This window comes from Pempheris klunzingeri, chromosome 20 (assembly GCF_042242105.1).
Source record: "Pempheris klunzingeri isolate RE-2024b chromosome 20, fPemKlu1.hap1, whole genome shotgun sequence".
In the NCBI taxonomy this organism is placed as follows: Eukaryota; Metazoa; Chordata; class Actinopteri; order Acropomatiformes; family Pempheridae; genus Pempheris; species Pempheris klunzingeri.
The window spans coordinates 355,799-383,474 of NC_092031.1; the positions used below are offsets into that span (position 1 = coordinate 355,799).

Consider the following 27,676-nt stretch of genomic DNA (forward strand, 5'->3'; position numbering starts at 1 on the left):
CTGCGGTTAAAAGCGACGCTGACGAGGACTTTTTTGTTTTCCCGTCTCAGGTTCTGTCGTCCTGCAGAGAAGCGGCCGGTCTCCACTCAGTGTGAAGCTACGGGAAACACCGAAGGACAAAAACCACCTGTCTTATGTTGACTTTGGGTTTTTCTCATGAAAGGATGGAGCGCTGTGTGGAAATGAAACTAGAAACATCTAAAGCTGTGAAATAAGTGACGGGACTCTGATATTATTGATGTTATTCACCCAAAGACATGAGAACAGATGGTCACAGAACACATTTAGCTGTAGTCGTGGCAGTTTGGGGAATAAAGTCTGTTCTTTATGTCATTTTATTTTCCATGTGGCCCCTCAGGCTTCTTCTCTATTTATTTAACCACTTTACTACAAACACGCTTTAACGGGGCGCTTGGTTTGTGTGACGCGGCCTCCCGCCGCTGGTGGCGCTGTTCTGCTCAGGCGGAGTTTGGTTTCAGTGTTTCCGGGTCAAACATCTGAACCCGGTGTTTGTTCAACACGCGTGGGGCAACAAGCTGCAGATTTCCCCTCAAAACACACCGACAGACTTCACTTTTCAGCCCGGGGAGGGGGCACACAGCCTCGGCCTGAGCCTGCGGAGGGAGCCGGACAGTCCGCCGCCATGGGTCCGGTAAGTCCAGCCCGGAGCTCCGGACACCGGCGCCGTTAAACCTCCAGTTTGTCACCGCTGCAGGTCCTCTGTGCTGCGAGGCACCAGACTCCGTAGAGAAAAGAGCGAGTTTAAAGTTCCCGTGTTAACTTTCAAAGCGCTCTGAGGAGTTCACACCGGAGACCGAGACCCGTTATTAAAGCTAAATTTACACTTTCCAGAGCGGGACGTGTCCTCCGGGCTCTGCGGGCTCTCTGAACAAACTGCCGTCTGAGGGTCATGTCAGCACGAGCCGCACTCAGTGCCTCTCAGGCCGCTCCAGACTCCATAGGCAAAACTAGGAATTTAAGGTTCCCGGCCTTGCAGGGGGGGCAGACCCACCGCGGAATTAATGGGAAACATTTTCTGAGTCTGTTGATTAAAATCGGCATCCACATAATCAATGAGGGAGTTCCTGGTATCACCGTGGGGAGGGCGGTGGTCATAGAGGGAGTCTTGTCTGTTATCATGAACTGATCAGGTTTGTCCTTAAGACTCAATCTGAGACTTTCAAAATAAGAGCCTGAGTGTTCCTGAGCACAAAACATCTGATAAACTGTAAAGCTTCCTCTCCCCCTCCCCTCCTCACCCCCAGCCTCGGTCGAAGAAGCGGCGGCCGACGTTCCGCCGCCTGCTGAAGACGAGCAGCGTGAAGCTGGAGAACAAGCTGAAGAACCGGCAGCAGAAGCAGCAGAACGTCGCCAAGAAGCAGCGAAAGGAGCAGAAGAAGCTTCGGCAGGCGGTGAAGGACGCCGCCATCAGGACGCCCCGCCCCCTGGAGACGTACAGGAAGAGACCAGGTGAGATCCAGACTAGTCCTGCCCCCCCCCCCCATGAGCTCAGACTGTTGGAACGTGTTCAGTGGCGTCGCTCGGACGTCCCATGATGCACTGCTCTCCTGTGTCTGACAGAGGAAGAGGAGGATGAGGAGTTCCTGGAGAGTCTGCCCACAGACATGATGGAGGACGAAGATCTGCAGCAGATGACCGCCATGGCACGCCAGGCGTCCTTCCTCACCAGGGACCTGTCGTCATGGTAACGCCAGCACACACACACAGTCTGGACTTTCTATCTTTGTGAGGACACTCGTTGACATAATCAATCAATCAATCAATCAATCAATCAATCAGTCAGTGTTTCTCTCAGACTGTTTCCAGAAAGAGCAGCTCAGAACAAACTCTTTCATTCAGAGACCAAAGATTCAGGAATTCAACAGGAAGGATTCAAGAATCCCCACAGAGCAGCTCAGAGATTAGATTAACCATTCCCTTAACCTTAACCATTCCCTTAACCATTCCCTTAACCTTAACCATTCCCTTAACCATAACCTTAACCATTCCCTTAACCTTAACCATTCCCTTAACCTTAACCATTCCCTTAACCATTCCCTTAACCTTAACCATTCCCTTAACCTTAACCATTCCTTTAACCTTAACCATTCCCTTAACCATTCCCTTAACCATTCCCTTAACCATTCCCTTAACCATTCCCTTAACCTTAACCTTACCCATAGCCATGCAGTCTTAGCCCTCTGATGGCCCTTTGAAGGACCAGGACAAACGTCCTCCCTACATCTGTCCTCGTAAGTGTCTAAAGACGACCACGCGGACGGAGGTACTGAGGTGTGTGTGTTTGGGGGCGGGGCTTCCCAGCGGGCCGGTGCACGGCGGGAAGAGGCGGAGCTCCGAGGTGGTCCGAAGCTACGAGAAGGTTCCCCGGAAGATGGCGAGGATGGAGGAGAAGGAAGTGATCCACCTGCTGCCGATCAAAGACGAGAGCGGAGTGATCCCACAGAGCGTGGAGAGGGGTAGGACCCGCTCAGTTCGATCATATTGATCCATCCCCTGATCAACTGATCCATCACTTCTGTTGTGTTTGTTTGTAGTTGTGAAGAAGCAGCCGGAGGAGGAAGATGAGGAGGAGGAGGATGCTGCTGAGGAGGAGGAAGAGTCTGGAAACGGTATGATTGACCTTTGACCCCGAGGCCTGATGAACAGTTTAGTGGTTTAAAGGGTCAGTTTGACTCAGCAGTGAATGTAGTCTGGTGTGTGTGCTGTTCTCTAAAATCCCTGTTTTAGTGAATGTAGTCTGGTGTGTGTGCTGTTTGTGGTTAAACCAAAAGGATCTTCCAGGTCTCTCTCTGTAGGGATCCTTTCCATGATGCTGTCACACACTTAGAATAACACTCTGAGCCTGTCAGTGGATCAAACAAGCTCTTTTAGTGGACCTACTGTGATCAGGTGCAGTCGTCCCAAAGGATCACGTTAAAATGCGGTTCGGGGGGGTCAGATGTCTTGTAACCACGGCCCTGTGATGTGTCCACCTGAGCAGGGGGGGCGCCGGCGAGCCGTGCAGCGCTGACAGCAGAGCAGAGAGAGCAGCTCAGAACCCAGAAGATACAGGAGAGGAAACTGTCCATCGCCAGCCTGGGATCAGCCATCATGGCCGACCCCTACAGAACCGTAAGGCTGCTGGTCCGGGGTCAGAGGTCAGAGGTCAGAGCGCTTCAGGTAGAGCAGCAGTCAGACTGTGTGTGTGTGTGTGTGTCAGGTGAAGCGTGTGAAGGAGCTGCGGGGGATGCTGATGGAGGCCGACCCGTCGGTGGCGGTGACGGTCAGGAAGCTGGTGATGGTTTCTCTGATGGAGATCTTTAAAGACATCGCCCCGGCCTACAGGATACGACCTCTGACCCCCGCAGAGAAGGACGCCAAGGTCAGCTGTGTGTGTCTGTGTGTGTCTGTGTGTGTCTGTCTGTGTGTGTCTGTCTGTGTCTGTCTGTGTGTGTCTGTGTGTGTCTGTCTGTGTGTGTGTGTGTGTGTGTGTGTGTGTGTGTGTGTGTCTGTCTGTGTCTGTCTGTGTCTGTCTGTGTGTGTCTGTCTGTGTCTGTCTGTGTCTGTCTGTGTGTGTCTGTGTCTGTCTGTGTCTGTCTGTGTGTGTCTGTCTGTGTCTGTCTGTGTCTGTGTCTGTCTGTGTCTGTCTGTGTGTGTCTGTGTGTGTCTGTGTGTGTCTGTGTGTGTCTGTCTGTGTCTGTGTCTGTCTGTGTCTGTCTGTGTGTGTCTGTCTGTGTGTGTCTGTGTGTGTCTGTCTGTGTCTGTCTGTGTCTGTCTGTGTCTGTCTGTGTCTGTCTGTGTCTGTGTCTGTCTGTGTCTGTCTGTGTGTGTCTGTCTGTGTCTGTCTGTGTCTGTCTGTGTCTGTCTGTGTCTGTGTGTGTCTGTCTGTGTGTGTCTGTGTGTGTCTGTCTGTGTCTGTCTGTGTGTGTCTGTCTGTGTCTGTCTGTGTCTGTCTGTGTCTGTCTGTGTCTGTCTGTCTGTGTCTGTCTGTGTGTGTGTGTGTCAGTAACTGACTGATTAACTTTAGCTGGGATACGACCTGGAAGGTGTTTGGCTGTAATGAGTTCTCCTGTGCAGAGGAGCCACAGACAGACAGACAGACAGACAGACAGCAGAGACACAGACAGCAGAGACACAGACAGACAGACAGCAGCAGAGACACAGACAGGCAGACAGACAGACAGCAGAGACACAGACAGCAGAGACACAGACAGACAGACAGCAGCAGAGACACAGACAGACAGACAGCAGAGCCACAGACAGCAGCTGCTCCTCACCTGCTGCTCGTCTGTTCTGCAGGTGAAGAAGGACACGCAGCAGCTCAGAGAGTTTGAGGAGGGCCTGGTGAGTCAGTACAAGTTCTACCTGGAGGACCTGGAGCAGACCGTCAGAGGTACGCAGCAGCTCTCAGGTGCATCTGCGGCCGCAGAAGCTTCCGGTAGCCTCACCGTGTCCTCCGTCCGCAGACTGGAAGCAGAAGAAGAAGAAGCGCAGTCGGTCGGTGGGTTTCCAGTCGTACCGCGGCCTCGCCGAGGTCGCCGTCCGCTGCCTGTGTGAGCTGCTGCTCGCTCTGCCGCACTTCAACTTCCACAACAACATCATCGTCGCCCTCGTCCCGCTGATGAACGACCCCGTCAGGACGGTGAGGGTTAACTAACCACTCAGCGGGTTTACTAACCACTCAGCGGGTTTACTAACCACTCAGCAGGTTTACTAACCACTCAGCGGGTTTACTAACCACTCAGCGGGTTTACTAACCACTCAGCAGGTTTACTAACCAGCTCAGTGGATTAACTAACCACTCAGCAGGTTTACTAACCACTCAGCGGGTTTACTAACCACTCAGCAGGTTTACTAACCAGCTCAGTGGATTTACTAACCACTCAGCGGGTTTACTAACCACTCAGCAGGTTTACTAACCACTCAGCGGGTTTACTAACCACTCAGCGGGTTTACTAACCAGCTCAGTAGATTTACTAACCACTCAGTGAGTTTACTAACCACTCAGCAGGTTTACTAACCACTCAGCAGGTTTACTAACCACTCAGCGAGTTTACTAACCAGCTCAGTGGGTTTACTAACCACTCAGCGGGTTTACTAACCAGCTCAGTGGGTTTACTAACCACTCAGCGGGTTTACTAACCACTCAGCAGGTTTACTAACCAGCTCAGTGGATTTACTAACCACTCAGCGAGTTTACTAACCACTCAGCAGGTTTACTAACCAGCTCAGCGGGTTTACTAACCACTCAGCGGATTAACTAACCAGCTCAGCGGGTTTACTAACCACTCAGCGGGTTTACTAACCAGCTCAGTGGATTAACTAACCAGCTCAGCGGGTTTACTAACCACTCAGCGGGTTTACTAACCACTCAGCGGGTTTACTAACCACTCAGTGGATTAACTAACCAGCTCAGCGGGTTTACTAACCACTCAGCAGGTTTACTAACCACTCAGCGGGTTTACTAACCACTCAGCGGGATTACTAACCAGCTGTGTTGTGATGCGTTCAGGTGTCTGTTGCAGGTGTCGGGGATGTGTTGTGATGCGTTCAGGTGTCTGTTGCAGGTGTCGGGGATGTGTTGTGATGCGTTCAGGTGTCTGTTGCAGGTGTCGGGGATGTGTTGTGATGCGTTCAGGTGTCTGTTGCAGGTGTCGGGGATGTGTTGTGATGCGTTCAGGTGTCTGTTGCAGGTGTCGGGGATGTGTTGTGATGCGTTCAGGAAGCTCTTCCAGCAGGACAAAGTGGGCGGGGCTTCGTTGGCCACCGTGCGGGTCATCTCTGGACTCGTCAAGAGCCTCAACTACAACGTCAGGCCAGAGGTGACGATTAAAACCAGACCAGCCAAACACGACCGCTCACCCGTGATGATATCACACCTGACCTGAACCCCCCCTCTGTAATGTCCTGCCCCCCCCCAGGTGCTGAGGACCCTGCTGAGTCTGAGGATAAAGGAGGTGCAGATGAAAAAGGACATGGAGGACACGGCACCAAAGAAGAAGTTCATGAACAACAAAGAGAAGAAGAAGAACCTGTCGAGGATGCAGAGGAAGGTCAGTGTGCGGAGGAGGACCCCCTTACTGTGTGTGTTACTGTGTGTGTTACTGTGTGTGTTACTGTGTGTTACTGTGTGTTACTGTGTGTTACTGTGTGTGTTACTGTGTGTTACTGTGTGTTACTGTGTGTTACTGTGTGTGTTACTGTGTGTTACTGTGTGTGTGTTACTGTGTGTGTGTTACTGTGTGTGTTACTGTGTGTGTGTTACTGTGTGTGTTACTGTGTGTTACTGTGTGTTACTGTGTGTGTTACTGTGTGTTACTGTGTGTGTGTTACTGTGTGTGTGTTACTGTGTGTGTTACTGTGTGTGTTACTGTGTGTTACTGTGTGTTACTGTGTGTGTTACTGTGTGTTACTGTGTGTGTGTTACTGTGTGTGTGTTACTGTGTGTTACTGTGTGTGTTACTGTGTGTTACTGTGTGTTACTGTGTGTGTTACTGTGTGTTACTGTGTGTGTGTTACTGTGTGTGTGTTACTGTGTGTGTTACTGTGTGTTACTGTGTGTGTGTTACTGTGTGTGTTACTGTGTGTGTTACTGTGTGTGTTACTGTGTGTGTTACTGTGTGTGTGTGTTACTGTGTGTGTGTTACTGTGTGTGTTACTGTGTGTGTTACTGTGTGTTACTGTGTGTTACTGTGTGTGTTACTGTGTGTGTGTGTTACTGTGTGTGTTACTGTGTGTGTTACTGTGTGTGTTACTGTGTGTGTTACTGTGTGTTACTGTGTGTGTTACTGTGTGTGTGTGTTACTGTGTGTGTTACTGTGTGTTACTGTGTGTGTTACTGTGTGTGTTACTGTGTGTGTTACTGTGTGTGTGTGTTACTGTGTGTGTTACTGTGTGTGTGTGTGTGTTACTGTGTGTGTGTGTGTTACTGTGTGTGTTACTGTGTGTTACTGTGTGTGTTACTGTGTGTGTTACTGTGTGTTACTGTGTGTGTTACTGTGTGTGTTACTGTGTGTGTTACTGTGTGTGTGTGTTACTGTGTGTTACTGTGTGTGTTACTGTGTGTGTTACTGTGTGTGTTACTGTGTGTGTTACTGTGTGTGTGTGTTACTGTGTGTGTGTGTTACTGTGTGTTACTGTGTGTGTTACTGTGTGTGTGTGTTACTGTGTGTGTGTGTTACTGTGTGTTACTGTGTGTGTTACTGTGTGTGTTACTGTGTGTGTTACTGTGTGTGTTACTGTGTGTGTGTGTTACTGTGTGTGTGTGTTACTGTGTGTTACTGTGTGTGTTACTGTGTGTGTTACTGTGTGTGTGTGTTACTGTGTGTTACTGTGTGTTACTGTGTGTGTTACTGTGTGTGTTACTGTGTGTGTGTGTTACTGTGTGTTACTGTGTGTGTGTGTTACTGTGTGTTACTGTGTGTTACTGTGTGTTACTGTGTGTGTGTGTTACTGTGTGTTACTGTGTGTGTTACTGTGTGTGTTACTGTGTGTGTTACTGTGTGTTACTGTGTGTGTTACTGTGTGTTACTGTGTGTGTGTTACTGTGTGTGTTACTGTGTGTTACTGTGTGTTACTGTGTGTGTTACTGTGTGTTACTGTGTGTTACTGTGTGTGTTACTGTGTGTGTTACTGTGTGTTACTGTGTGTGTTACTGTGTGTGTCCAGTGGAAGAAGGCGGAGGAGAAGCTGGAGAAAGAGCTGCTGGAAGCTGAAGCCTCAGAAAGCAAAGACAAGAAGATCAAGCTGGTGAGTAGAAAGCAGAGACGACATTTACATATGAAAACTAAAAAAGACTAAACTCCTCTTCTTGTTCCTCCTCCTCTTCCTCCTCCTCTTCCTCCTTCTCTTCCTCCTCCTCAGCACACAGAGACTCTGAACATCGTCTTCCTCGTCTACTTCAGGATCTTGAAGAAGGCTCAGAAATCTGTTCTGCTTCCTGCTGTACTGGAGGGACTGGCAAAGTACACACACAGTAACACACACACACACAGTAACACACACACAGTAACACACACACAGTAACACACACAGTAACACACACAGTAACACACACACAGTAACACACACACACAGTAACACACACACACACACAGTAACACACACACACACACAGTAACACACACACACACACACAGTAACACACACACACAGTAACACACACACACACATACAGTAACACACACACACAGTAACACACACACACACACACAGTAACACACACAGTAACACACACACACACACAGTAACACACACAGTAACACACACACACAGTAACACACACACAGTAACACACACAGTAACACACACACACAGTAACACACACACACACACAGTAACACACACAGTAACACACACACACACACACACACACACAGTAACACACACACACAGAGTACTGTAGAACTAACTGTGATGTCACTTCCTGTCAGCTTTGCTCACCTGATCAACCTGGAGTTCTTTGACGACCTGCTCAACGTGCTGCAGAACCTCATCCAATCAGGAGTGAGTATTCACTTTAATGCCCCCCCCCACACACACACACACACTAATGAGCCGCTGGGTCGATGACCTCACTGACTGATTATTGATTGATCGTCCTGATGTGACGTCTGTAGGATCTGACCAATCGAGAGAGTCTCCACTGCATCCAGACGGTCTTCACCATCCTGTCAGGGCAAGGTGTGTGTGTGTGTGTGTGTCTGTGTGTGTCATATTAAAGTTTTATTTCATATTCTGACTGTGAATACACCTAGCGTTTTATTTTGAAAGGACAGGACATCCTGGGACAGCTTAGAAATTAAAAGTTTCCTTGTGTTTCTGTATCAGGTGACGTTCTGAACATCGACCCGCTCAACTTTTACACTCAGCTGTACGGGATGCTGCCAAGGCTCCATGCAGGTAGGTGTGTGTGTGTGTGTGTGTGTGTGTGTGTGTGTGTGTGTGTGTGTGTGTGTGTGTGTGTGTGTGTGTGTGTGTTCACACACAAACTTAAACTTTTCTCAGAAGCAGCCTCGGCTACAGGAGGAGCTAATGCTAACGCTAACCTGAGCACAAATCTTCCCACTTTGCCCAACACAGCTCAGCCGTAGCCCCGCCCCCCCATTCTGACGCCCTCTCATTGGCCAACTGTACGACAGTTAGTGACGTCACAGCGCTCAGATGAGCTGGTTTCACGCCGCTGTCTGAGCTCCACAAAGAAACCCAAGCTAACATTAGCTAGCTTGGGCCTGCTAGCATAACCGTTTGTTCTGCATATTTCTGGTCACATATTTCTTGTAAAATGTTGGTATTGTGATCTGTCTCTGATTAATGGTGTTGTTAGCTAGCCTAGTTAGCTTAGCTAGCCTAGCTAGCAAGCATTAGCTTGTTAACCGCTCCACTGACTCTGAGGTGATTGATCCCGCTGTGAAGTGAGAACAGCAAGTGACGGAGCACGTTAGCTGTGAGCTAGCTAATGTTAGCTCAGGTTTCTTTGTGCTGATCAATAACGCAGCGGTCCGTGACGTCACTAACCATCGTACAGTCGACCAATAGGATCACCCTGAGAAGGCATCAGAGCCGGGGGGCGGAGCTACAGCTGAGGTGGATAAAGTAAAGACTTGTTCAGCTTTAGTTGTAGCGGCAGGATAAAACACGTGAAACATTATTGGAAAACGTTTCTTTGAGAAAACGGGTGAAAATATCGAGATCAAAGTTCAAGTCTTTTGTTTAATGCTGTCGTCCGTCTCAGGTGCGCACAATGATGACATCATCATCGTGTTGCGGTGCCTGGACGCCATGCTGACCCGCCGTAAGAAGCAGGTGACCCTGCAGAGGGCGATGGCCTTCGTCAAACGTCTGAGCACGCTCAGTCTGCACATTCTGCCCAACGCCAGCGTGGGGATCCTCGCCGCCACTCGAGCCGCCATGCACGTCAGTGACATCACCACGAATAACCTGTTCACTCCAGGTTGAATACAGATCATTTACTCTGTTGTGTGTGTGTGTCTGTGTGTGTGTCTGTGTGTGTGTCTGTGTGTGTGTGTGTCAGGCCTTCCCCAGGTGTGACTTCCTGTTGGATAACGAGGTTCAGGGCAGCGGGTTCTACCTGCCGGAGCTCAACGAACCGGAACACTCAAACGCCCAGAACACGGCACTGTGGGAGCTACACACACTGCAGGTACACACACACACACACACACACACACACTGCAGGTATATACATACACACACACACACACACTGCAGGTATACACACACACACACACACACACACACACACACACACACACACACACACACTGCAGGTATACACACACACACACACACACACACACACACTGCAGGTATACACACACACACACACACACACACACTGCAGGTATACACACACACTGCAGGTATACACACACACACACACACACACACACACACACTGCAGGTATATACACACACACACACACACACACACTGCAGGTATACACACACACTGCAGGTATACACACACACACACACACACACACACACACACACACTGCAGGTACACACACTGCAGGTGTACACACACTCTGCAGGTGTACACACTGCAGGTGTACACACACACTCTGCAGGTGTACACACACACACACACACACACTGCAGGTATACACACACACACTGCAGGTGTACACACACACTCTGCAGGTACACACACTGCAGGTGTACACACACACACTGCAGGTACACACACTGCAGGTGTACACACACACACTGCAGGTGTACACACACACACACACACACACTGCAGGTACACACACTGCAGGTGTACACACACACACTGCAGGTACACACACTGCAGGTGTACACACACACTCTGCAGGTACAGGTATAAACACTCCTGTGTAACATGTCCTGTGTGTCGTCATGGTTTCAGAGACATTACCACCCGGTGGTGCGGCGGTTGGCGGTCCATCTGAGTCAGGGAGCGCCCAGCGAAGGCTCGGCAGCGCTCGGCATGGATCTGAGCCGCAGGTACGACCTTAAAGGGGCAGTCCGCTGACCTCAGGTCCTCAGTGACCTCCTGCTGCGCTGTGATTTCGTCGGTGCTCAGGTGGAAAGACTTTAGTTTGACGGTGTGTGACTTCCTGTCCAGGTCTCCGGTGGAGCTGTTTGACGCCTACAGTGTGACAGACATGACCTTTAACCCCCCCGTAGCCCCGCCCGGCTCCAGGAAGAAGGTATGACAACCAAACGCACCTTCAGACGCACCCGGTTATTCACCCTGAATCAATACGAGGCATTGATCACCGATACCTGTCCAGTTTGTTGATAAAGTTTCATAAATAAAGTTTAAAAGCGTTTCTGTCCATCAGGACCGTTTTGGGGGCGGAGACTTGCTGCTGGACGCTGAGCTGCAGAGACGAGTGCAGGACGTCCTGAGCGCTGGCGAGGAGGCGGAGCTGGACTTTAACACACACATACACACATAAATAAATAAAAGCACGGATAGTTATTGACAGGAAGTTCAGTGTTGCCTTCAAAATAAAAGCCCAAAGTGTCAGTCAGTGTATTCTTATTGAATAAACCAGTTTTTGTCTTTTTTGAACAGTTTCCTGTTATTTTATCCTCCATGTTTGTCCTCAGACGACTTTCTGTCAGTCAGCTTTTCAATTTTGGATGTTCTCAGTGATGGTGAACCAGCCCCCCCCCTCAGCATCCACTGGTACCAACCAGATCAGCCAGCTGGTCACCAGGGGTTAAATAACTAGTTAGTCAGTGTGTCAGTGTGTAGTGGAGGTCTATAGTGTGTGTGTGTTAGTTAGTCAGTGTGTTAGTGTGTAGTGGAGGTCTATAGTGTGTGTGTGTGTGCTAGTTAGTCAGTGTGTCAGTGTGTAGTGGAGGTCTATAGTGTGTGTGTGTGTTAGTCAGTGTGTCAGTGTGTAGTGGAGGTCTATAGTGTGTGTGTGTGTGTTAGTTAGTCAGTGTGTCAGTGTGTAGTGGAGGTCTATAGTGTGTGTGTGTGTTAGTCAGTGTGTCAGTGTGTAGTGGAGGTCTATAGTGTGTGTGTGTGTTAGTCAGTGTGTCAGTGTGTAGTGGAGGTCTATAGTGTGTGTGTGCTAGTTAGTCAGTGTGTTAGTGTGTAGTGGAGGTCTATAGTGTGTGTGTGTGTGTTAGTCAGTGTGTCAGTGTTAGTGGAGGTCTATAGTGTGTGTGTGCTAGTTAGTCAGTGTGTTAGTGTGTAGTGGAGGTCTATAGTGTGTGTGTGTGTGTGCTAGTTAGTGTGTTAGTGTGTAGTGGAGGTCTATAGTGTGTGTGTGTGTTAGTTAGTCAGTGTGTCAGTGTGTAGTGGAGGTCTATAGTGTGTGTGTGTGTTAGTTAGTCAGTGTGTCAGTGTGTAGTGGAGGTCTATAGTGTGTGTGTTAGTTAGTCAGTGTGTCAGTGTGTAGTGGAGGTCTATAGTGTGTGTGTGTGTGTTAGTTAGTCAGTGTGTCAGTGTGTAGTGGAGGTCTATAGTGTGTGTGTTAGTTAGTCAGTGTGTTAGTGTGTAGTGGAGGTCTATAGTGTGTGTGCTAGTTAGTCAGTGTGTTAGTGTGTAGTGGAGGTCTATAGTGTGTGTGTGTGTGTGCTAGTCAGTGTGTTAGTGTGTAGTGGAGGTCTATAGTGTGTGTGTGTGTGCTAGTCAGTGTGTCAGTGTGTAGTGGAGGTCTATAGTGTGTGTGTGTTAGTTAGTCAGTGTGTTAGTGTGTAGTGGAGGTCTATAGTGTGTGTGTGTTAGTTAGTCAGTGTGTTAGTGTGTAGTGGAGGTCTATAGTGTGTGTGTGTGTGTGCTAGTCAGTGTGTTAGTGTGTAGTGGAGGTCTATAGTGTGTGTGTGTTAGTTAGTCAGTGTGTCAGTGTGTAGTGGAGGTCTATAGTGTGTGTGTGCTAGTTAGTCAGTGTGTTAGTGTGTAGTGGAGGTCTATAGTGTGTGTGTGTGTTAGTTAGTCAGTGTGTTAGTGTGTAGTGGAGGTCTATAGTGTGTGTGTTAGTTAGTCAGTGTGTTAGTGTGTAGTGGAGGTCTATAGTGTGTGTGTTAGTTAGTCAGTGTGTTAGTGTGTAGTGGAGGTCTATGGAGGCCACAATGAGGACAATAAGCAGAAACACAAGGCTTTGACCCCGCTGACAGATTTATTTTGCTCTCTGATGTCACCGTATGGATAAATAAAAGTATAAATGTGTTAATAAATGTTTAATATTAATAAAAGAAATCATACATTTCTTTAAACATTTAATGAAGTACTTCTATGTGTAGTTTTGGCCCTTAACACCTTCCGTACCAGCTGCACCTTTAATCATCATTTCTATTTTTAAATGAAGCAGGAACATGTGAGTCAGTTACTTTAAAGCCCCCCTGCAGGTTCTCCTCACCAGGAACCATAAACCTGAGGAGCAGGAGGAGGAGCAGCAGGAGGAGGAGGAGCAGCAGGAGGAGGAGGAGGAGGAGGAGCAGCAGCAGCAGCAGCAGGAGGAGGAGCAGCAGGAGCAGGAGGAGGAGGAGGAGGAGGAGCAGCAGCAGCAGGAGGAGGAGCAGCAGGAGGAGGAGCAGCAGCAGCAGGAGGAGGAGGAGCAGCAGCAGCAGCAGCAGGAGGAGGAGCAGCAGGAGGAGGAGGAGGAGCAGCAGGAGGAGGAGGAGGAGGAGCAGCAGGAGCAGGAGGAGGAGGAGCAGCAGCAGCAGCAGGAGGAGGAGCAGCAGCAGCAGCAGGAGGAGGAGGAGCAGCAGGAGGAGCAGCAGCAGCAGCAGCAGCAGGAGGAGGAGCAGCAGGAGGAGGAGCAGCAGCAGGAGGAGCAGCAGCAGCAGCAGGAGGAGGAGGAGCAGCAGGAGGTGCAGCAGCAGCAGCAGCAGCAGGAGCAGGAGGAGGAGGAGCAGCAGCTCTCCCTCACTGCAGCTCCAGTCGTAGCTCCACCAGAGCCGACAGGAAGTCGTCCCGGTCTTCCCCACAGTCCAGAGCCTTCTCGTACAGCTCGGCCGCCGCCCTCCCGTCCCCCTCAGCTCGGGCCACCAGGCCCAGCAGGCCGTACGCACCGGCGTCGTCCTGACCGCCGGAGAGACGGCGCTCTGCGATCCGCTTCAGCTTCTGGAGGAGGAAGAGGAGGGAGGACGTCACACAGGTGGATGTTCCCCCCTCCCGCTCCGTCAGGGGGAGCGGGCGGACTCACCTCCGGCTCCAGACCGCGCCGGGCTGTGGTGTTTCCAGCGGAGGGCGCCGTGACAGCAGCTGCAGCCCAGCCGACGGATCGATAACCTTCGCTAACCAATCGACACTACGACTCCCAGGATTCATTTCACCAGCAAACATCCAATCAAATCAGTCTCTGTTTGGAGTTCACTGCCTTTCTGACTGGCTGCGTCTCCATAGCAACAGCAGCTGAGGCTCATGGGTAGTGTAGTTATTCAGAGCAGCAGCGACGTTTCTAAAACCACAGGACTCTCCCACAGCTATGACATCACTTCCTGGTCTGTGGCTTCCCATTTTCAACAACCAATCAGTGAACGGTTCAGTAAAACGGTGGCGTTCTGGTGTGAGAAGGTTATAAAGTGACACCTGGTGGACAGGTAGTAGCTGCTGTCTGCCCAAGGTGAAATGATTTCTTTATCATTTGGCTGATCAGGATAATTGAATATTGATCACCTCCTCTGTTCTCTCTCTGTTGAGGTCACATGACCCCTCGCTCACCTTGGCGCACTGCTTCCACTCGTACGTCCTCGGCGTTAACGTCAGACCCTGCGGAGAGAATGAAACAAAGAGGGGGGTCACTACACACACGCACCGTCGGCCATCTTGTTTTGTAGTTCTGACGTTACCTTCTTGTAGTGAGCGACGGCCTCGGCCTCCTGCCGGCGGTGATACAGGTGGAAGTCGCCGTAACGCAGGTGGAAAACCTGACAGATGGTGACGTCCGTCTCCGATAAGTGGAGCAAACCCTGCTGGAACAACTCCTCGGCCCTGAGAGAGAGACAGGTGGGCAGACAGACAGACAGGTGGGCAGAGAGACCGGTAACCAAACAGATAGGTGGACAGACAGACAGGTGGACAGACAGGTACCTGGGGAGGTTCTTGTTCTCTGCGTACATCAGAGCGAGGTCGCCGATCGCAAGGACAAATGTCGGTTTTATCCTGACGGCGTCGTCCAGGTGTCTGATACACGGACGCCTCAGCTGTCTCACCTCTGGCACAGACAGACAGACAGTCAGACAGACAGGAGGCAACGCAGGGCAGGGATTATTATGAGATGCAGCTTTAAGGGCCGTCCACGCTGAGGTAATGAACCGCTCCGACCCTGCAGCTTTCTGACGCCAACGACAGCCAATCAGAATCCATCTTCAACTTCCTAACTGCTGATGTGACCTTTGACCTTACTGATGTCACCTGTGAGTATCGCCAGCACGCCACCAAACGTGTCTTTGAAAGAGTCGCAGCCTGTCGGACTCTGAACTCCTTCGATCCTGAATAATCATCTTTTTTGTCCGTTTTTAATTGTGGAAGCGACTCGACTGTTTCCATGGAGACAGTTTTCTCACTGTCGTCACTTCCTGTCAAACATTTCTCACCATAAAAACTCGACAGTGTCCTTAACATGGCGGACTAATGATTTCCTCCTTTCTAAGAACTCTTACTATTGCAGTGGATCTGTGACCCTGTTTGAACTGAGAACTACAACTGAGGTGCTGATTGGTATCAGTTTGCATGGTGCAGCTCAAGGGAATTGTAGTTTTTAAGTCAGAAGTTCTAAATTGTGAGCAGATGAGTTTAAAGTGATGCTAAACACTTTTCTGTGATCAGGTTTAAAATGAGTCGTGACGTGATTTTGCTCCAGTGTGTGATTTTAGACAATGCGCCGTTTCTATGGAAACAAAAGGGGAGTGACGTGTAACGGCGGCGTCGCTACAGGACGGGACGACCCTCCGCTCTGCGTGGACGCCCTTTTGTGTGTGTGTGTGTGTGTGTGTGTGTGTGTACTGTGTTTGTTGACGGGCTGCGTGGTGTATTCGGCGTTAATCATCTTCTTGTAGCACATGGCGAGCTGGTGGTGGAGGAACGCCGACTGGCTGGTCCTCCTCAGCGCTCGCTTCAGCAGGTCGATAGAGCGCTGGTCCTCGCCCTGAAGCACAGACACAAAAACGAGCAAACTTTGGACCCGAAGCTTCAGTTCGACCTGGTTCTGATCGGTCAGGATCAGAACCTGGTTTCAGGAGCTGGATGTTCTCCCTGGTGGCCTCCACTAGAAACCAGGATCCTGTGGAATCTAAAGTCCCGATCCCAAAGAGATCGAGACTCAGCAGATAATCGGGAACCCAAACCCCGTTGAATCACGATCACTGGATGTGACCATGAGAACAACATCAGAACCAGGACACTGACCCAGATTAAATGGACCCATACCTGGATGCGAAGGTATTTGCCGACGTAGCGCATCACGTGAGGGTTGTCGGGGTCGACCTTCAGCGCCGTCTCCACCAGCCCGTCTGCCTCCTGGTGCTTCTGGTAGGCGAACAGCTTCAGAGCGAGCATCGACAGCAGGACGCAGTCGTCAGGGTTCACCTCCAGCGCTCGGCGGAGCTGCTTGATGGCGGGCGACTCCTCGGCCTCCTGCAGGGTTTCTAAAACCCTCTGCAAGCAGGACAGAAGAGAAACGAACACACAGGCAGGTGAGATGACACATTTAAAGAGCTCACCTGTATCTAAAGGACTTCTTACATATATTTTAGAGGGACTCTTTAGCGCCACCTGGAGCTCAAGAGCTCAAACATTTCCTCTCTTTCCTTCCTGTCCCATCTGTGACGGTTCGCCCACTATTCTGCTCGCCATCGACACGACGCTGGCTAGTTTGGGTTTGGTGGCAGAGAGGTTAAACCTGAGGACAGGAAATGAACTGGGGCTGCTTTAAGGTCCTGTTTGTGCAGATAATTCATTCTTTTGTCTTGACCGCAGTGATTTTATAGCTAATCTGACGCCGTGTTTGAAGGTCCCAGAGAGGCAGCTTCACCTGCTGGGTCGGTTTTCTGTTGGAGGCGACTAAGAGACTCCAGACAGTTTTAGATTCTGCTTCTCTCGGACACGTTGGGACTGAACGAGCTGATGGAGCTGTTGGCTTTGACCTCCATGTTCATCAGAAAACTGACCGGTTCTGTCCGGTAGAGGGCGATAGCGCAGCCGGCGTTCCACTCGCTGTCGTCGGACTGCAGCTCCAAAGCTTTGCGGAAACAGTCGATGGCTTTGTGGTAGTAAGACTTCAGGAACTTCAGGTAGGTCCAGCCTTTCTCTCCGTAGACCTCCGGGTGGAGGTCTGTGGACGACCCAGTGGGATACTTGAGCTGCAGAGGAGGAGCGACAGAACCAAAGACTGACAGGTGACAGGTGACCCTTTGTTAAGTCCCGCCCCCCTTGGTGACTGTTGTTACGCCTATAAAGCTTTCAGCACATCAGTTTCAAAAAGTAATAACACATTTATAGAACAATAATTTTATCTGAAATACCAGGAAGACACAACAGGAAGCAGAGAGGACCACTCCTTTAGCCCCTTTAGCTCCTTTTCTCCTCTTTAAGTTGTTCTTTTAGTTGTTAATGTTGTTAGCAATGTTAGCAATGCTAAAAACGCGATAAGCTTCCTAATGTTAGCAAACAAAGGTAATCGATTAACATGATTCATTCTAATATCTATAAAACTAGCAGCGTGTTTACAGCGAGGAGCTAACAGTTAGCACTCAGCTAACTCGTCAGGGGTAGCATCATTGTGGCGACCAAAGACGGAGTAAACAGTTACAGCGACATTCGGACTTTAACGCAGATAAATGAATCCCAAACTCTACACAACACGCCTCCTTAGGATTGGACGTGGCTGTTTTAGGGGGCGGGGTTTAGTGTGTTCGTACGAGGATGTCGTCAACCATCTGGCAGTAACTCTGTGACTGGGTGTAGTCTCCGGTGTGGTATTTCAGCCAGGCCAGGTCTCCGTATGTCACGATGAGCCGCCGCTCGCTGTCCACGCCGTAACACTCTCTGGTGGTCTTCTCTGATTGGCTGAGAAGTGACGCGGCCTCCTGTCGTCGTTCCTGAAGAAAGCTGAGGAGAGAAGGTCGGTGTGAGATGTTTAAATCAACCTGCTTTTACAAAATGTTATTAACGCTGCCAGACGGCGGTTTTATTCTTTAGCAGACTGTAAACCTTTCGGTGTGCTGGTTAGTCTGTGGCTTCCTGGGCTCTGAGTCCCTGGGTCACGACTTACAGGCAGTAAACTATTGGATCCTCCTGCTACTGCAGACCAGTCTTCTGCCCTGAAGGACCTCCTGCACCAACAAACACATGACCTGTGGTGGGGGGGTGGACGGTTGACGATACCTGACATAAGCCAGCAGGCTGTAGGTGTACGCCACGGCGCCGCGATCTCCCAGCCGAAGCTCGATGTGGTCCTGGAGTCGAGTGCAGAGGTTGTTCAGGTCTGCGTCCTCCTGCTTCAGGTCCCAGGTGAAGCGACTCTGCAGCTGCTGCAGCCTGGAGAGGAGGTCGCTGGATGGTCACAGAGGACAGGAGACGTTAGCCAGGTGACCACGGTTCCTGAGCGGTTCCTGAGCGGTTCCTGAGCGGTGCAGACCACTGGGCCCCTCAGTCGATCACTAGATCAACCTCATCTCAGCTTTAGGTTCTATCATATATCATTTCACAGCATTACGTTAAAAGCAGTGTAACAACAGCATCACAGTGTCCAGTGACACTGTTAGATTCTGGTTTTCTCTTACTGCATTTTTAAAGCTGTAAAACGACATATTCAGTTACATTTCATCACACTTTTTATTTGGTTACCAGGAATACATTTAATTCCAGTTAAACTAGTTTACAGTTGATCAGCACACTTTCTGTCATACTAACTAATCAACAGTGCCTACATTTCTACCACAGTATCCATACTGTGTATGAAACCATCCATTAAAGCACCTGAATGCATCGTTTCAGAGGAGCAAACGCACCTCATCCTGTCGGAGGAAGCCTCTTCTTCACTGAGCTGAGAGGACCTGATGAAGACTGGGAGGACGGAGAGTCCAGAGACTGTGACACTGATCAGAAACTCTGAGAGGAAACGAAACTGAAAGAGGCTGCGGTGATGCCTTCACTGTCCCCTCTGGAGTCATGTAAAGGAGAGTTCAGCCAGAGTGACATAAAAATAAAGGACAAATACAACATTTTCAGTTGTTTATAAGTAAATAAAGACACAGTCGCTTTCAGCATCGACATGTTCACAGGTTATATCACCCAAGAGTACAGTGTAAAAGTACAAATACCACACAGTGAAAATAGTACAAGTACCTCAGATATGCATTGAAGAACTTTATTAGTATTTCCCCTGTCCTCTGTGACCGACAGGTGAACCGACAGGTGGACAGACAGGAGTTCACACTGCCGATAAGCTGGTGTGCTGCACCACACTTCTGTAGATTTTATGATCCGGGCAGCAGCTGTGAACCAGTGAAACAGTTGAGCAGTGAAACAGTGGAGCGGTGAAACAGTTAATCAGTGAGCAGCAGCAGTGTTTCCTGACTCCTGTGCACCTTCCTGCTGCGAGGGGGTGGGAAGAGTCCATATTAGGGCGAGGGGGCGGGTCCGGCTGATATAAGAGAGGCTGGTGATGAAACTGTGGAAAGTTGTGAGCTGAGACTGAAGCCTGACTGGACCTGATGGCAGGATGCTGCTGCAGCCTCTCTGGACCTTCCTGCTGGGACACTCGTCCCTGCTGTGCTCTCCCTTCTTCCCGGTCATCTTCTCGCTGTCCGCCTACCTGTGCTGCTGCCTGCCCTTCCTGCTGCTGGACCTGCTGTCCTCCAGGTGGGCCCTGCCGCGCAGCTACAAGCTCCAGCCTCAGAGCTCCGTCAGCTGGGCCTCTGTGCGGAGCTGCCTGGCTCTGACGCTCTACAACCACCTGATGTTCATCCTGCCGCTGACCCTGATCCACGGGTACCTGAGGCCGATCCAGCTGACCCCCCAGGCCCCGGCCCTGCCCCACCTGCTGGCTCAGGTGCTCGTCTGCCTGCTGCTCTTTGACTTCCAGAGCTTCATCTGGCACCTGCTGCACCACAGGGTGCCCTGGCTCTACTGCACCTTCCACAAGGTACGTCCGAGGCTTCCTATTGGCCAGCTGCCTCTTCAGGTGTGGAAACCCACAAGATTATTCTGCTGAAGAGTGATCCATTTGGATCTGTCTCTCTCTCTCTGTCCAACCTCCACCCAACATGGACCCTGACAGAAAGCTGCTCCGTCTGTTATCAGAGAAAAGCTCGTAAGACTAAAGGGTCGTTATGACCTTCACATGTTCACACAGCATCAGTGAATCCTGTTTTTCTCTTCCTGCTTCACCGTTTTACTTCTTTTACTGAACAGCTTCAACAGTAGTAGTTTTTACTCGATTGCAGTATTTTAGGACAGTATTGCAGTAGTTTTACAGTATTGCAGTATTTTAGGACAGTATTGCAGTATTTTTACAGTATTGCAGTATTTTAGGACAGTAGTACTAAAATCTGACCCATCCTCCTCCAGGTGCACCACACCAACACCTCCCCTTCCGCCCTGACCACCGAGCACTCCGGCGCCTGGGAGATGCTCAGCCTGGGCTTCTTCGCCTCCACCACCCCCGTCCTGCTGGGCTGCCACCCGCTCACCGAGCTCGCCTTCTTCCTGCTCAATATGTGGCTGTCGGTGGAGGACCACTGCGGCTACGACCTGCCCTGGGCCACTCACCACCTGGTGCCGCTGGGGCTGTACGGCGGGGCCCGCCACCACGACCTGCACCACCTCAAGTCCAAGTACAACTACGCCCCCTACTTCACCCACTGGGACTGGCTGGCCGGGACACTGTACACGCAGCAGGACTGAGCGGCTGGCAGGATTCAGCCGATCGGATTCTGAACTCAAAAGGTTTCTGATCAGAAGTCGTCACCTCAGGTTGTCTTTTACATTAAAAGACTGGAAAGTGTTCATAGCTCTTAAGTTATTCATGTGCTATTAATGAATCTGTCGTCATGTTTTAGTGTTCTCTAATGCAGCTCTGTAACATATTAACACGTTAAGGACTGAAGATGATCTTTTGTATCAGAAAAAATGTTCATATTGAACAAATCTGCAGAAGTTGACCGTCACGGTTTTTATTAACTGTTCCTTTAACTGACAGATGAACTACTTATTGTTCTTTAATAAACAGACTCTTGGCAGAAGACGTGAAGAGGCTGAAGGTTTACTGCTCAACGTGAACAATGACTGAAATGTGAAAACAGTATTTCTGTCAAGGGAAAGTTTCTGTAAGTGAATCACTGAGTAAACTTTAATAATGAATAAACTTTAAAAGCAAAATCTAAATAGTTTCCTTCGTCTCATTTCCTTCCAGTTTCTCCACAAATGTTAGACGTTCTCTGGACTGGAGACTAAAACCAAACACCTCAACGCTTTTAGAATTTATCTAGAAGAAAAATTAACCCTAACCCGAACACAAGAAAAATGTGAATACATAACTAGAGGTATCTCAGGTGGTTCCAGGGTATCTCAGGTGGTTTTAGGGTATCTCAGGTGGTTCCAGGGTATCTCAGGTGGTGTTAGGGTATCTTGGGTGGTTTTAGGGTATCTCAGGTGGTTCCAGGGTATCTCAGGTGGTTTTAGGGTATCTCAGGTGGTTTTAGGGTATCTCAGGTGGTTCCAGGGTATCTCAGGTGGTTTTAGGGTATCTCAGGTGGTTTTAGGGTATCTCAGGTGGTTCCAGGGTATCTCAGGTAGTTTTAGGGTATCTCAGGTGGTTCCAGGGTATCTCAGGTGGTTCCAGGGTATCTCAGGTGGTGTTAGGGTATCTCAGGTGGTGTTAGGGTATCTCAGGTGGTTCCAGGGTATCTCAGGTAGTTTTAGGGTATCTCAGGTGGTTCCAGGGTATCTCAGGTGGTGTTAGGGTATCTTGGGTGGTTTTAGGGTATCTCAGGTGGTTCCAGGGTATCTCAGGGGGTTCCAGGGTATCTCGGGTGGTTTTAGGGTATCTCAGGTGGTTCCAGGGTATCTCAGGTAGTTTCAGGGAATCTCAGGTGGTTTTAGGGTATCTCAGGTGGTTCCAGGGTATCTCAGGTAGTTTCAGGGAATCTCAGGTGGTTTTAGGGTATCTCAGGTGGTTTTAGGGTATCTCAGGTGGTTCCATTTGTGTTGTTCTTTCAGGGTTCTTTCAAGGTCGTTTTAGGTCTTTTCAGGTGTTTTTTGAGGGCGTCTCAGGTAAACTAAGCTCCCAGTTAAGGTGGTAATAATTCTGTTCTTCTGTGGAGCTTCTGGTGGGGAATCGTTTCTCTGTAAAATAGTTTGAACAGATCGACTGATGTGGTTTCATATTTAGAACAAATCTTTATTTGTTCTCACAGGTGAGAGCAGAGGAACAGTTTCATGCTTCGCTGTGTTTGCTGAGGGTGGATCAGTTTCCTGCCTCCTCTGAGTCTGGTCCTGATCCAACTGTTGAACCATTAACTACAAACTATCAGTGATTCATTCCTGCAGTCTCTGACTGAACATGTTCGAGGGCGAACTGATGCTACAAAGATAAAAGGAATGAAACCGTAACAGTGACTTAAATCAAAAGGGAATTCATCATCATCATCGTCATCATCATCGTCATCATCATCATCATCAACGTCATCGTCACAATGAAGGTCAGTGAAGATCTAAACTGTAGAAAGACGTTCACACACACACACACACACACACACACACATAATGAAGCTTCAATCAATCAATTAATCAATCAGCCAATCAATCAATCTTTATCTATAGAGCACCAATTTCTAACAAACGTTGTTGTGGTGTGTGTGTGTGTGTGTGTGTGTGTGTGCGTGTGTGTGCGTGTGTGTGTGTGTGTGCTGAGGACAGAGCCTGAAGTATGTTGTAACCCTCACACTGATCCTCAGATCATGTCTGTACCTGTTCAGGTGTCCTCAGGACAGGTGGGTTCGAGGGGGAGGAGAATGAAGCCTCATATTTGAAGTCAGAGAGTTTCAAGAACAAGATGGGAACATTTTTGAGAATCAGTGATGCAAATAAATAAAAGTCTGACCATGTGAATCTGAAAACTGTGTTTCCAAGGTTTGAACAGCATGTGACTTGTGCCACCAGAGGAGAGAAAACACTGGACTGTGTGTACACAAACGTCCCCAAAGCATACAGATCCTCTCCCCTCCCGCACCTTGGACAGTCAGATCACCTGTCACTGTTTCTCACCCCAGCCTATTGTCCCATAATCAGACGGTTCCAACCCACCATTAAAACAATGAAAACCTGGCCAGAGGGAGCTTCTGCACAGCTACAGGACTGCCTCGAACACACTGACTGGAGTCTGTTTCGTACTGAGGATATTAAGGAATACACATCAACTGTCCTCTTTTACATAAGGAGCTGTGTTGACACTGTTACCATCAACAGGCAGATCCGTGTCTTCCCAAACAGGAAACCATGGATGACAAGAGAGGTCCAGCTCCTCCTGAGGGAACGCGACGCAGCCTATAAGTCGGGGGACAGAGAGCAGTACGGCCTGGCCAGACACAACCTCAAAAGGGGCATTAAAACAGCCAAGGGGGCCTACAGAGAGAGGATCGAGGGCCACTTCTTGACCAGGGACACGGCACGAGTATGGCAGGGCATCCAGCACATAACAAACTTCAGGGGCAGCAGAGACCCGCCTGCAGGTAACAACGCGGCGCTGGCAGAGGAACTAAATAATTTCTTTGCCAGGTTTGAGAGACCATCAGATGACGCTGTTCTACCCAAACTGACCACGGCTGACTACACGTTTGCCCTACAGACACATGAGGTCGAACGAGTCCTGAAATCAGTCAATGTGAAGAAAGCAGAAGGCCCTGATGGAATTCCAGGCAGGGTTCTCAAAGACTGCTCTCACCAGCTCAAAGAGGTTTTAACAGACATTTTTAATCTCTCCCTGGTGCATGCCACTGTCCCTGCCTGCCTTAAATCAGCCACCATCATCCCGGTGCCAAAACAAGCCAACATCAGTTCCCTTAACGACTACAGACCAGTGGCCCTAACCCCAATCGTCTCAAAGTGCTTTGAGAGACTCATCCTGGGGCACCTGAAGACGACTCTCTCGCCCACCTAGGACCAGCACCAGTATGCCTACAGGGCAAATAGATCCACGGAGGATGCCCTAAACTCTGTGATCCATATAGCAACGTCCCACCTGGAACAGAAAGGGGCATATGCGAGGCTTTTATTCATGGATTTTAGCTCTGCTTTTAATACTGTTGTCCCCAGCATTTTGGTCAGGAAACTACAGGACCTGGGCCTCCATGAACATCTGAGCCTGTGGATCAAAGACTTTCTGACCAACCGATGACAAACAGTGAGACTTGGCCCCTACACCTCACCTGTCCTGACACTTGGTACAGGAGCACCACAAGTATGTGTGCTCAGCCCTGTCCTGTACTCCCTCTACACCTGGGACTGCTCACCCACGCACCCGACAAACACCATAATAAAGTTTGCGGACGATACAACTGTCGTAGGTGTCATCTCAGACAACGACGAGACCACATACAGGGATGAAGTCCGCAGACTGATCGGCTGGTGTGGGGAAAACAACCTGACCCTGAACATAAAAAAAACTAAAGAGCTCATCCTGGACTTCAGACGGAACAAGAACGATCACCTGCCGCTGAGGATCGGAGACCAGGATGTGTAGCAGGTGTCCAGATTCAAGTTCCTGGGGACTCACATCAGCAACGACCTGAAATGGAGCGTCAACACCACTGCTGCAGTGAAGAAGGTCCACCAGAGACTGTACTTTCTCAGGACCCTGAGGAGGAACAACATCTCTCCATGTCTGTGGAAAACCTTCTACCACTGCTCCATAGAGAGCGTACTGACTTACTCCATCCTGGTGTGGTGGGGAAACTGTACAGAAGCAGACAGGGCTGCTCTCCAGAGGGTAGTTAACACGGCTCAGAAAATCATCGGTCTCCCCCTCCCTTCCCTGAAAGACATCTACAGGTCAGGCTGCCAAAGCGAGGCCTGCAGGTTCATCAAAGACATCACTCACCCCTTCCACCATATCTTCTCTCTGCTGCCCTCTGGAAGACGCTACAGGGCCCTGAAGTGCCGTACGGCAAGGCTGAGGAGCAGCTTCTACCTCTCAGCTGTTCACGAGCTGAACTCCCACCCCCCCATCCCACTGCCCCTCACCTCCACCACCTGAACTGCCCGAGGACTCTTATCACTGCATTGCTGCACCTTATCATTGTACTATTGCACTTTACCACTGTACTATTTATTCATTGGATATCTGCCTGTGCGTGTGTGAGTGATTAATGGAGAGCATTTTAAATCTCGTTGTATTGTAAATGCAATGACAATAAAACTATTCTATTCTATTCTACTTGTCAACACAAACTAATCAATAGATTACACATCGATCCCATGATCGATCCAGATACCATGACAGAGCAGTCAGGTGTGAGTCCACTCTTAAATGTAGAGAGGGTGTCTGCCCCCTGAACCCAGACTGGAAGGAGGTTCCACAGGAGAGGAGCCTGATAGCTGAAAGCTCTGGCTCCATCACTACCTTAGAGGACTTTAGGAACCACCAGTAGACCTGCAGTCTGGGAGCACAGTGCTCTAGTGGGGTAGTACGGTACTATGAGCTCTTTAAGAGATGATGGAGCCTGAACATTAAGAGCTTTGGAGGTGAGGAGAAGGATTTTAAACTCTATTCTAGATTTGACTGGAAGCCAGTGAAGAGAAGCCAGTACAGGAGAAAGATGGTCTCTTCTCTTAGTTCTGGTCAGAACAGGAGCAGCAGCGTTCTGGACCAGCTGGAGAGTCTTTAAGGACTTATTGGGGCAGCCTGATAATAATGAGTTACAATAGTCCAACCTAGAAGTGACTAATGTGTGGACTAGTGTTTCTGCATCATCTCCAGACAGGATGGACCTGGTTTTAACAATATTAGTAGATGGAAGAAGGCAGTTCTAGAAATCTGTTTAATGTGGGCGTTAAAGGACAAATCCTGATCAATAAGACTCCAGATTCCTCCCAGTGGAGCTGGAGGCCACAGTGATGCTGTCCAGAGTATATATGTTGGTAGAAAAGATGTTTAGAGCAGAATAACTTCAGTTTAGTCTGAATTTAGCAGCAGAAATATAATGATGATAATATTACCCAGAGGAAGCATGTATAAGGTAAATAGTATCGGTCCAAGCACTGAACCTTGTGGAACTCCATGTCTAACTAGTGTGGACAGAGGACTCATTGTTAACGTGTACAAACTGAAAGAAACAGAAAGAAAGAAGTGAACAAAACGTGGACAGAGTCTGAGCCTGATGTGGACGTGGTGCTTTGGGTCTGTTGGGGTGAGGAGGAGAAGCCGGGTGAGTAAATGAGACGAGTGATTCACGAGTGAGAAACGTCCTCAGAGTTCTTCTCCTGAATGAAGCTTCTCTGATTTCACAGGAATGAGGTAAGAGTCACTTCCTCTGACTCATCACGACTCACACAGGAAGCTGCTCTGTGTCCGTTCGGACTAAACAGGAAAAGAAAGGAGGAATTTCCAACGAAAAGGAAAACCGCTGCCAGGATTAAAGCAGCAGACAGTCGACTGGGACGAAGTCGGGGGGGGGGGGGGGGGGGGGGGGGCGACGAGGCGCTCGGCCAGAGGAGAAATCCCCGGGAAGGAGGAGGTCAGCTGCTCCCTGAGGGCTGGAAACACAGAGCTGCTTCCTGTCTGAGCTCATCAGGCTGTCACAGAGAAACCTGCCCACTTTCTGTTTTTATGGGCTTTGGACTTTGTTTGTGTCTCAGTGTTTTATTTTGAAGGATCAACTGTTAAAACAGTCTGACTTCCTGTCTGTGTGGCTCCTACTGAGGACACCGAGAAGAGTTCAGTTTGGATAAATTCACTTTGTTCCTCACATTTAGATCTCAAACCTGCAGTGTTTGTACTCTGTGTATTTGTACAATGTGTTTGTACTCTGTGTATTTGTACAATGTGTTTGTACTCTGTGTATTTGTACTCTGTGTATTTGTACAATGTGTTTGTACTCTGTGTATTTGTACAATGTGTTTGTACTCTGTGTATTTGTACTCTGTGTACTTGTACTCTGTGTATTTGTACTCTGTGTACTTGTACTCTGTGTATTTGTACAATGTGTTTGTACTCTGTGTATTTGTACTCTGTGTACTTGTACTCTGTGTATTTGTACTCTGTGTATTTGTACAATGTGTTTGTACTCTGTGTGTTTGTAATCTGTGTATTTGTACCCTGTGTATTTGTACTCTGTGTGTTTGTACTCTGTGTACTTGTACTCTGTGTACTTGTACTCTGTGTATTTGTAGTCTGTGTACTTGTACTCTGTGTACTTGTAGTCTGTGTACTTGTACTCTGTGTATTTGTAGTCTGTGTACTTGTACTCTGTATACTTGTAGTCTGTGTACTTGTACTCTGTGTATTTGTAGTCTGTGTACTTGTACTCTGTGTATTTGTAGTCTGTGTACTTGTACTCTGTATTTGCAAGAATGTAAAACATAAAACATAAAACATAAAACATAAAACATGTAAAACATAAAACATAAAACATAAAACATGTAAAACATAAAACATAAAACATAAAACATAAAACATGTAAAACATAAAACATAAAACATAAAACATGTAAAACATAAAACATG

At 49.1% G+C, this 27,676-nt stretch overlaps 4 protein-coding genes across 5 annotated transcripts in view; 2 read left to right on the top strand and 2 right to left on the bottom strand.

The window, feature by feature from the left end:
* Positions 1-27,676, bottom strand: part of lipf (lipase, gastric) — a 133,015-nt gene that overhangs the window by 83,202 nt on the left and 22,137 nt on the right. The gene's annotated exons all lie outside the window — the stretch shown is intronic.
* On the top strand, positions 509-11,521 carry noc3l (NOC3-like DNA replication regulator). 2 transcript variants are annotated; one of them, XM_070851570.1, is made up of 21 exons: positions 509-652; positions 1,266-1,470; positions 1,582-1,705; positions 2,323-2,477; positions 2,556-2,630; positions 3,002-3,132; positions 3,221-3,382; positions 4,300-4,393; positions 4,467-4,642; positions 5,526-5,822; positions 5,922-6,053; positions 7,669-7,749; positions 7,864-7,964; positions 8,433-8,505; positions 8,619-8,682; positions 8,830-8,901; positions 9,734-9,915; positions 10,034-10,162; positions 10,895-10,992; positions 11,114-11,198; positions 11,334-11,521. In XM_070851570.1, the coding sequence occupies exons 1-21, from the start codon at positions 644-646 to the stop codon at positions 11,448-11,450; spliced, it is 2,562 nt and encodes an 853-aa protein (XP_070707671.1). In that variant the 5' UTR covers positions 509-643; the 3' UTR covers positions 11,451-11,521. The 2 variants fall into 2 exon arrangements, with proteins under 2 accessions (XP_070707671.1, XP_070707672.1); XM_070851571.1 differs by having other exon boundaries at positions 5,694-5,822.
* On the bottom strand, positions 13,176-19,060 carry LOC139219869 (interferon-induced protein with tetratricopeptide repeats 5-like). The gene is made up of 10 exons (XM_070851867.1): positions 18,964-19,060; positions 18,338-18,505; positions 17,872-18,061; positions 17,122-17,313; positions 16,382-16,609; positions 15,959-16,100; positions 15,044-15,167; positions 14,803-14,944; positions 14,675-14,722; positions 13,176-14,074 (listed from the first exon to the last, which is right to left on the bottom strand). The coding sequence occupies exons 1-10, from the start codon at positions 18,966-18,968 to the stop codon at positions 13,877-13,879; spliced, it is 1,437 nt and encodes a 478-aa protein (XP_070707968.1). The 5' UTR covers positions 18,969-19,060; the 3' UTR covers positions 13,176-13,876.
* Positions 19,630-21,340, top strand: ch25h (cholesterol 25-hydroxylase). The gene is made up of 2 exons (XM_070851933.1): positions 19,630-20,099; positions 20,525-21,340. The coding sequence occupies exons 1-2, from the start codon at positions 19,677-19,679 to the stop codon at positions 20,858-20,860; spliced, it is 759 nt and encodes a 252-aa protein (XP_070708034.1). The 5' UTR covers positions 19,630-19,676; the 3' UTR covers positions 20,861-21,340.